Source organism: Aquarana catesbeiana, linkage group LG02 (genome assembly GCF_042186555.1).
Source record: "Aquarana catesbeiana isolate 2022-GZ linkage group LG02, ASM4218655v1, whole genome shotgun sequence".
NCBI classification, from domain to species: Eukaryota; Metazoa; Chordata; class Amphibia; order Anura; family Ranidae; genus Aquarana; species Aquarana catesbeiana.
The window spans coordinates 32,894,306-32,904,379 of record NC_133325.1 but is presented as its reverse complement, the minus strand read 5'-3'; the positions used below and the strand labels follow the sequence as shown (position 1 = coordinate 32,904,379).

General features: G+C 42.0%; 1 protein-coding gene across 1 annotated transcript; it reads left to right on the top strand.

The window, feature by feature from the left end:
* The first annotated feature begins 8,851 nt into the window (after nt 1-8,851).
* LOC141126481 (olfactory receptor 6N1-like) lies at nt 8,852-9,676 on the top strand. Its single transcript, XM_073612422.1, has one exon. The coding sequence runs from the start codon at nt 8,852-8,854 to the stop codon at nt 9,674-9,676; it is 825 nt and encodes a 274-aa protein (XP_073468523.1).
* The last annotated feature ends 398 nt before the right edge of the window (nt 9,677-10,074 follow it).

Here is a 10,074-nt window from a genome sequence, read left to right as displayed (position 1 = left end):
AATAGCAAAACGCTAATCACGATAAAGCTGCATTCCATTTAAAGTATAAATAGATGAACCATAACAAAATTGACATTTTATCTGTAGCGACAGGTGGCCTGATATACTAATATGCTAATATTTGTCAGTTTGTACTTAGAATAAACATCTGTACATGAATGCCAATGCAAAAACCATCCTTGCTCAACATTTTTCATTTTTTAAAAAACATTAAAAAGCAAATACCCCCACATACAAGTCAATAAAACAAAACAAAAAAGTGGGAGGGGCCTAAGAAAAAAAAAAGAGCGGGGGTGCTAGTAAGAGGACTGAGGAAGAAAAAGAATTAGGAATAACAACGAGGGATGAGTGCACTGGATTAGACAAGAAATAAAGAATAATTCCAGGCATGGCTATATTATACATCAGTGATTCTCAAACTATATTTGCAGGTGTGCCGTGGGAGTTTCGAAAAATATTTAAAATTGCTAGCGTTTTGAAACCTTGAACATATCGAAAAATGTCTCGAAAAGTTACATGTATAAAAACGCAATCTATGTCAGTCTGTCATTCATTGGTTCCTTTCGTAACGCAAGACTTGTGTGGGATCTCGGGAGAACTTGATCACTCTAATTATGTTACAATAATAGAGACCGTTCCATTCTAACTTTGATGCTTATAAAGTTTGTTCATTGTTTAGCGATGGAGAAATACTTAATCAAGTCTGGAACTCTGAAAGAGAAACTGTTAAATGAAAAGCAAGTGAAAGTAAAACTAAATATATACAGTTGTGCTCATAAGTTTACATACCCTGGCAGAATTTATAATTTCTTGGACATTTTTCAGAGAATATGAATGATAACACAAAAACTTTTCTTTCACTCATGGTTAGTGTTTGGCTGAAGCCATTTATTATCAATCAACTGTGTTTACTCTTTTTAAGTCATAATCGTGTAGCACCCTCTACCAATAGGTAGGTGATAGCAAGGGTTATTTTACTAGGGTTTTTCAGCACAGGCAAATTTAGGCAGGCATATGCTGCAAGCTAGGCCTGTCTGTATTGATCTGGGGGGCTGGGAGTGGCCAGAGTAGCAGTAGGTGTGACCACCTGTGCTCTAGTTCTGAGGCGCTTCCCTGAATCCTGGGAGAATATTCTGGAAGAGGGGCTGGGCCTAGAACTGGAGTAGCAGGCAGCTCATGTGGGAGCCCTGACCAGTCCCCAATCGGTATTGGCAGGGGGCGGGCCTCCTATATAAGCTGAGGTGATATGCCACTGGGAAGAGAAGTCGGCTGAGTGAAGTGAGGAATGGAGTGCTAGACAGCAGCAGGAGGCCATCCCCATCTGGGGGGGGGGTGCGCCAATCGCAGGAGGAGGCCCGGGGAGAACTGCAAAGGAGCATTGCTTCTACACGGTCATTGGCAATGTCTCTGCCACCACATGGTCGGATGGTAGAGAACTTCTGGAGCAGAGTGGCAGGTGAAGCTGTCGGAACGCATTGTCCGGTCAAGTTCCTCATCAAGGGCGAGCAGAGTGGCAGGTGAAGCTGTCAGAAAGCATGGTCCGGTCAAGTTCCTCATCATGGACTCAGGGCTGTGGAAGGTCAGTGAGTGTTACCACAGTGGTGGGCTGGAGATGCCAGGAAGTCTGTGAGGGAACTGCTTCTGCTTCAACTTTTGATCAGGGTCATTTGAGTAGTTTCTGTTGTCATTTTGATTTAAAAAGAGAAAACACAGTTGATTGATAATAAATGGCTTCAGCCAAACACTAACCATGAGTGAAAGAAAAGTTTTTGTGTTATCATTCATATTCTCTAAAAAATGGCCAAGAAATCATAAATTCTGCCAGGGTATACTATACTTTGGTGGAGTGCTTTAAAATGAATATAAAACGTGCAGTGCTATAAATAATATGGTGCAGAGGAGGAGCAACAGTCTGCATGGAGATGCAGGAAGAGATTTACATTTAATGTCCATGTGCATCTAATCTTCTGGCTCTAACATTGTGCTTTTGTGCTTAAATTATAAATATGATGGCAATGATAAATCCTATGGGCATCCCATATTCCAATCCCTATCCAGATTGTACCCCCCAATAAAACAACAAAAACAAAACTCGCAAAAGACTTTTCATTGTCTGTGATGTGTGAAGTCTGGCAGTGGGATGATTTGGCGGATTGTTTGTTACTAGCTGCAACACCATGGCTAAAATTGCAACATAAACTACCCAAATGACACTGATCGCACATCCCCAAAACATCAGCGATCCACCTCCGTGTTTCAAAGTAGGAATGGTGTACTTTTCATCATAGGCCTTGTTGACTCCTCTCCAAATGTAGTGTTTATGGTTGTGGCCAAAAAGCTCACTTTTGGTCTCATCACTTCAAATGACTTTGTCCCAGAAGGTTTGAGGCTTGTCTCTGTGCTGTTGGCGGATACTTTGTGACATTTGCGTAGTAATGGCTTTCTTCTGGTGACTTGACCATGCAGCCCATATTTCTTCAAGTGCCTCCTTATTGTGCATCTTGAAACAGCCACATGTTTTCAGAGAGTCCTGTATTTCACCTGAAGTTATTTGTGGGTTTTTCTTTCCAAACGATTTTCCTGGCAGTTGTGGCTGAAATTTTAGTTGGTCTACCTGACCGTGGTTTGGTATCAACAGAACCCCTCATTTTTCACTTCTTGATTAGAGTTTGAACACGGCTGATTGGCATTCTCAATTCCTTGGATGTCTTTTTATATCCCTTTCCTGTTATATACAGATCAACTACCTTTTCCCGCAGATCCTTTGACAATTATTTTACTTTCCTCATGACTCAGAATCCAGAAAGGCAGTGCAGCACTGGATGAAAGATGCAAGGGTCTGTCAGGAGTCCAGAAACTCATTGACCTTTTATACACACACACTAATTACAAGCAAAGTGATCACAGGTGAGGATGGTTACCTTTAATAGCCATTCAAACCCCTTTGTGTCAACTTGTGTACATGTTATCAGGCCAAAATCACCAGGGTATGTCAACTTTTGATCAGGGTCATTTGAGTAGTTTCTGTTGTCATTTTGATTTAAAAAGAGAAAACACAGTTGATTGATAATAAATGGCTTCAGCCAAACACTAACCATGAGTGAAAGAAAAGTTTTTGTGTTATCATTCATATTCTCTAAAAAATGGCCAAGAAATCATAAATTCTGCCAGGGTATACTATACTTTGGTGGAGTGCTTTAAAATGAATATAAAACGTGCAACGCTATAAATAATATAGTGCAGAGTGCATACAAATATAATTGTGCTATAAGAGTTCATCCAGTATGAAATGTAAATTTATGAACATTCCACATTTAATGTAAAAGACATTAGTCCCAAAATGTGCAAAGTGCATAAAAACATGACAGTGCTATGAAAATTCATCCAATGTGTAATGCCCTGTACACACGGGCGGACTTTTCGGCAACATAGGTCCGACAGTCTTTCCGACGAACTTTGGACTGACTTTTGATGGACTTCGGACGGACTTTTGAAGGAACGGACTTGGCTACACACGATGACACCAAAGCCCGACGGATTCGTACGTGATGACGTACGACCAGACTAAAATAAGGAAGTCCGTAGCCAATAGCTGCCCTAGCGTCGGTTTTTGTCTGTCAGACTAACATACATAGGAACGGATTTCTCGATAGGAACGGGTCCGGCGGTGTTCCGGCAGAAAGATTTGAAACATGTTACAAATCTAAAGTCCGTCAGATTTTCAACAGAAACAGTCTACTGAAGGTCCGATGAAGCCCACACACGGATCGGATTGTCTACCGGATTCGGTCCGTCGGACCAGTCCAGTCGAAAAGTCAGCTCGTGTGTACAGGGCATATATAACAATTATCCCAAAAAACTTAGAAGGGATTAAGCCCAGAAACAGTCCTTTAGATGAAATAGAAACAGTATTTCCAACCAACCAATGCCAAACAGCCCATATATGAGTAGGAATATCACCCGGGAAGAAAGTGTGAGAATAGCCTGAAAAGCCCTCTGGGAAAGGTCACTCCAACTCGTGCTGTAAAGTGGAGGGTTTACCAGATGGTTTTTGACCCAGATTAACGTGGTCAAAATAGGCTTTAGTGCACGTATTGGAAAATCAGTGGCCTCCTTCTTGGTATATGGAACATGCTCCCATCTCCAGGCAGGTCCTCAGTCAGACCTCCGACTTAATCCGCCAGATTATATACCACATATATAAAAAGAAAACTGACCATAGTGTAATCCAGTTTAAAACATTTATTTGAATCTAGAATTTTGCATTTACATAGTAGCAGTAGTTTATGAGCACATAGGATGCAGTTACATCCAACAACACTTGCCAGTACCCAAAATGGCCGCAATCGGCCATGCATGCTTGGTGAGTTAAACGTCCTAGCTCCACCCTACGTGTTTCATCATAGATAGCATCATCAGGGGCATGACTGTGCCCCTGATGATGCCCCTGTGCAGGCCAATCAAGTTCCTCCACCCCAAACTCGCTCATCCACGTCTTTATGGACCTTGCTTTGTGCACTGGTCCAAATAATTTGGTGGAGGGGGGATTATGGTGTGGGGTTGCTTTTCAGGGATTGGGCTTGGCCTCTTAGTTCCAGTGAAGGGAACTCTTAAGGCGTTAGCATACCTAGACGATTTGGACAATTTCATGTTCCTAACTTTGTGGGAACAGTTTGGGGATGGTCCCTTCCTGTTCCAACATGACTGCGCACCAGTGCACAAAGCAAGGTCCATAAAGACATGGATGAGTGAGTTTGTGGTGGAGGAACTTGACTGGCCAACACAGAGTCCTGACCTCAACCTCTTATGACTGTATTTTTAAAATAGGACTCCTAATATGTTACTTTGAATGTCCTCTGGGGTTGGTGTTCTTGCGTGTGTAGCCCTACCCCCAGAGGAGCCGCTGAGTTGTTTTGCGATTTCTCTGCACACCTGAAGATGACACACCTCGCTCACCCAGCACTTACCGACACACCTTTAAAATTTAAAATAATTTTTTAGGCCAAGCATAGCCTAAAGGGAGAAATGATTAGCAAGTGTACTTATACAAACATTCAGTAAGACAATTACGTTACCTTGAGAGATTTGGTTAAACACCTGCAGTATTCTGACTAACAGTAATTAACAGAACTGAACTGCATTTACCTAGTAACAGTATATAAAGACAGTCCTAATCTGCTATAACGTCCCAGTTTTGTCACACTTTCCAGTAGATGAAAAATTAGTTGGCTGGCAAAAAGTAGTTGGCTGGCAAAGTTGGGGCCCTTGAAGAAAGCACAACAGTTCGCAGCAGACAACAGATTAACTTGTATAATATATTCTCTTATTGGACTCAGGGCACCCTCCTCTGGTTTTCTGGACACATGCTCTGATTCAGTAAACATCAAGTTCAAGTCAAACAGGGATAGAAGTTGCCTCTCTCTTTTAGTCCTGCTGCGACAGTCCCTCTTTTCCTTCCTTACAAGTGGTGGGAATACTCTCTAGTAGAGACTTTGTTATCAAAAAGGGCACTGGATTGTTCCCATATAAAGAGTTAACGCAACCCTACTGGGGTAAAATTATTTCACAGAACCAGGAAAAAAGAAAAGTCAGTGGCCAAGGGTCCTTTCACCACAGTAGGCACTCTCCGAACTCCGAGTGTTTCCACGTACTGTAGGTTTACAAAAGGGTCCTCTCTCACAGGCTAGCGCCCAGCAGTAATAGCCAGTGGTCCCCTCCTGATGGTCAGGAGTCTGCTCATGGTCCCAGTTACTCACTGCATACAAGTGAAACACCGATCCCCAGTGTGGGCTCTCAGGATCCAGAACACCTCACAAACAGCACTGCACAGAGTATGATGGCAGCAGCAGTCTTTGATCAGCACTCTTCTCCTGTGCAGCACTGCAACAGATATCTCCATCAAACTCTGACCACACACTACTCTCTTCCCTGCAACCTTGTGGTGCTTTCTCTCAGCTGCTTAGCACAGAAAAGTGGTTGCAGCAGCACATGGTCCCCACAGTGGCTTCCTCCCAGTATTCTGTAGGCTGGTGATATAAGCAAGCTTCCTTTTTCCAGAAGCCCAGTTCATTGTCCTCTTGCTCTGTTGCCTCAGCCAAACACCATTCTCCTCCAGGTTTGACCTAGACCCAGTCAAGATGCTGCCCCCTGCACTGGAAACACTCCATAGATGAGCATTAAAGATGGCTTAAAGATGGCTGCTGCACTGCCGCATTAAAGAATATTCAGTTACACTAGCTGACACACTTCTTGTCTTTGAGAGAAATTGGAAACCATGGCTTGACTGGTAAAATACTAATCCTTGGCCCAATCCATAAGGAATCCATAGAATTCCCCCTCATGACCATATTCGATATCTTGCTTTAATGAAAACTCCTGATGCTGTTTTGCCTTGTTTACTCTCTTGCTAGGCCCTGTGTTGTGTTATGTTTTATTTGTTTTTATTCTATACCATGCATCTTCACCTCATGACATGACGCCTGCAAAACTTTAGCAGTTATTAATGTATGTTACAGCGGCTATGTTTTTTGTTGTCGATACTCTCTAAATCCAATAAAAATCTATTGCTCTAAAAAAAAGAATATTCATTGTAACCCTGTCCTCACTGCACAAGGACAATACAACAGCAACAAAGAAAGAAGTTTCACAGCAGTTATCAGCTACAGTACGGGCTAAATATACCATATATGGTCCTCCAAAGAGATGAAAGGCAACATTTGCCATCTCCTAACAAACACATCAGGAAATGTACTGTCTCAACAAGGTGTGTTGTGGTTAAAGCAAGGGGCCATTGCCTCTCTTGCTGTTATGAGTAGCACTGAAGTGTCAGAGGACTGATACACATTTGGGATCATCTCTTCTAAACTGCCCCATGTGCTATATGTAAGTGTTCATGGGGATCTTACCATGGTCTTGACCCACTGTTCCCTAGGCTCTGAGGTAGAACATTTCTATTCAGGCTCTGGTGACTCCAAGATGGGGGTTTCACTGCACTACTCATTGGACACTGGACAAGAAGCCGAAAATGGTTCTGCTATGTTTTTAAGGGATTTTGCAGAGGTCCCTTCTTCTGAGTCCCTCAGTTACTCTTCTGGGCCTTCAGGCCTAAACACAGTGAAACTTCTCCCTGCAGCAGAAGCGGATGGAGTTGCATCCATAGGCTCAGAAGGCCACAACCAATCCACATCTAAGTCATAATCACTGTCCTCTTCTTCTTGTTCTGCTTCAGCAGGTGGAAGTGTTTGAGACCTAGTGACTGGAACTCACCTGTAAGAAGTTGGTCTGTGTGATGGTGTCTCGGTTCTTGCAGATATCCTGATGGCTTCACTCAGGATTCGTAAATGGTTTCTGTTCCAAGTCTTCAAAGGCCCTATACTCCCATCAGGGTGGATTTGGTATACAGGAAGGTCAGGCAGTTGCTTGCAGATGATATATTGCTGAGAACTTATGCTTTCCAGAAGGTCCAGAATTCTTAGCAACACCTTGTCTCCCGACAGTCAACTTGTCATTTAATCAAACTCTCAGATCATAACTCCTTATGTTGACCTTAGGCACCAGAAGCTTCTTGAACTTTTTCATAGCTGTGTTAAGGTTCTTCCGGATAGCACACCTTATTCCTATCACGCACGTTCCTGGAGAAAGCTCTAGAGTTTTGGGTGCTGTAGCAGCCACCAGCTGGAGACTGGATTCAAAAGCTACAATAGAGATATTTGCCAGTACACCATGGATCATCAGGTAGAGTCCAAATGTCTTTTAATTAAAGCATGATCACATCACAAAGAGTTAGTGCAACGTTTTGGAGTCACTCAGGACCTCTTTTTCAGGCATGTAATGACACATGCCTGACGAAGGTGGCCTGCATGACTACCTCTACCTGATGATCCATGGTGTGCTGGCAAATATCTCTATTAAGGTTCTTCCAGAGTCTGTCTAAATAGCCTCTGTGAGTTGTATGTGATGTTCTGTCTAGAAAGATGCCAAATCAGTTGCAAATTATCTCATCACAAATGCCAACTCTGGGTGAACCAATATTCCAGTATATCCCCAATGACCTCCTGACACTGAGTGAATGGGTCAGTAGGTGAACAAAGCCTGAAAGTGTGTGATTTTATTTTTGCACTAAACTATCGAGTGCAAAGTTTATTGTTGTGACCAGTTCTTTAAAATCCATTATTTATGTATCAGCAAAACCTCATTAAGGAAAAACTGGACTCTCCAGTACTAATACTGATGACTCCTTTCATAAACACTATATGGTCAGGAATGGGAAGCTTAAACCAACTCACTTTGAATCCCGTTTGTGAACACTACTTTAGTTTTCAAATGATCCTATGATTCCTATAATTTTTTTTTTTTTATTGGAGAAGAAGAGTTAATTAAGCTACTCTAGCTCATTTTTTTTTCTCACTAATGAGGCAGAGAGCAGCTTAACAGCTTATGATCCCACCGGATTAAAATGTTTTCAGTTTCTGCAAAAGATCCCTCAAGTCCTACTCACTGTGTTCCTCCACAATGCAAATCCCAACCAGGAATAAAGTCCTACGACAGCTATATAAACTCAGCAATAATGCATCATTCAGCAGATCTACAGCAAGCGGAAAAAATGCATTAAGACTGATCATGCAGGGCCAATTAAAATTAGATTTTTTTTTTTTACTTATCTACTTGATGGCCAGATTTTCAAAAAAAATCACTATCTGGCCTTTTGGACGGCAATAAATATTAAGCCATGATTTCAGCAGCACAAAACACCTCATCCATAATCACCAACTTTGTTCTTGTGGGACTTATTGAGATGGAATCATTTAGATACTTGTGTGCTCTTTTTGCCTTTGCATTATATGTTATCACAATGTTAGTATGTTTAATGATTGTTTACGTAACCCAGGCAGAAGAAAGCTTGCATGAACCTATGTATTTCTTTATTTGTCACCTGGTTTTCAATGTCATGGTTGGAAGTTCGGCTTACCTGCCCAAACTATTCATTGATTTGTTAACTGAATGTTCAACCATCTCTCTCTCTGCATGTCTCTCCCAGGCCTTCTTTATTCAAGGTTATGGGTCTGTCGAAATTTTTGCCTTTACGGCTATAGCATACGATCGTTTTTTGGCTGTAGAACACCCTTTGAGATATCATTCTCTCATGACGAACCTGACGTGTTTAAAAGTGATAGTTGCCATATGGATTTTTGTCTTGATGGGAATAGCTGCGGGCATTTTATTAACGGCAAGACTAAACTTTTGTGCTGTTAACATCAACAGTGTTTATTGTGAGAGCATGTCCCTTCAACAACTGGCTTGTGGTGATATAACGATTAACCTTATCTATGGAACAACTTGGACTTTGTTCTTTGTGATTGGCTGCATGCTTGTAATAGTTTACTCTTACATAAGGACAGTTCTCATTTGTCTTAAGCTTTCTGCGGAAGCCTCTCAGAAAGCTATGTATACCCTGGTGACTCACGTATTGGCCTTTTCCATTTTCATGGTTGGATCAATGTTTGTTGCATTTAGGTACAGGGTAAATGGTGGTTCTCTGTCGGCAGTTGCTCACGTTGCCATCTGTGTGAGCGGTTTGAGTTTCTCCATTGCTGTAAATCCTCTGATTTATGGGATAAGGACTGAAGCTCTTAGAGTCAAAATTCTGCAAAATTTGCACACATTTTGGAGCAAATAAAAAAAAAGACATAGACAAAAGATTTATGATCAGTGTTATTATTGTTAATCATCATGTCGCTTTTTTCAAGTAGTATGACTATTGTTGCTTTCATCATTTAATATAAAGTATTTAAATTACTCCCTATGAACTCATCTGTTTGTTATTGAGGATGTCAACTAGGGATGAGCTTCGTGTTCGAGTCGAACCCATGTTCGACTCGAACATCGGCTGTCCGGTCGTTCGCCGAATTGCGAACGATATGGGCGGTTCGCGCCAAATTCGTGTGGCGCGTCACGGCCCATAATTCACTGCGGCATCGCAGTGCATTGCTGGCTGATGATTGGCCAAGCATGCACTATGACCCGCATGCTTGGCCAATCACAGCGCCGCCTGAACAGAGGGCCGTTATTGGCCAA

Coding starts and splice junctions, on each gene's coding strand:
- LOC141126481 (XM_073612422.1), top strand. CDS start 8,852: ATGTTAGTATGTTTAATGATTGTTTACGTAACCCAGGCAGAAGAAAGC.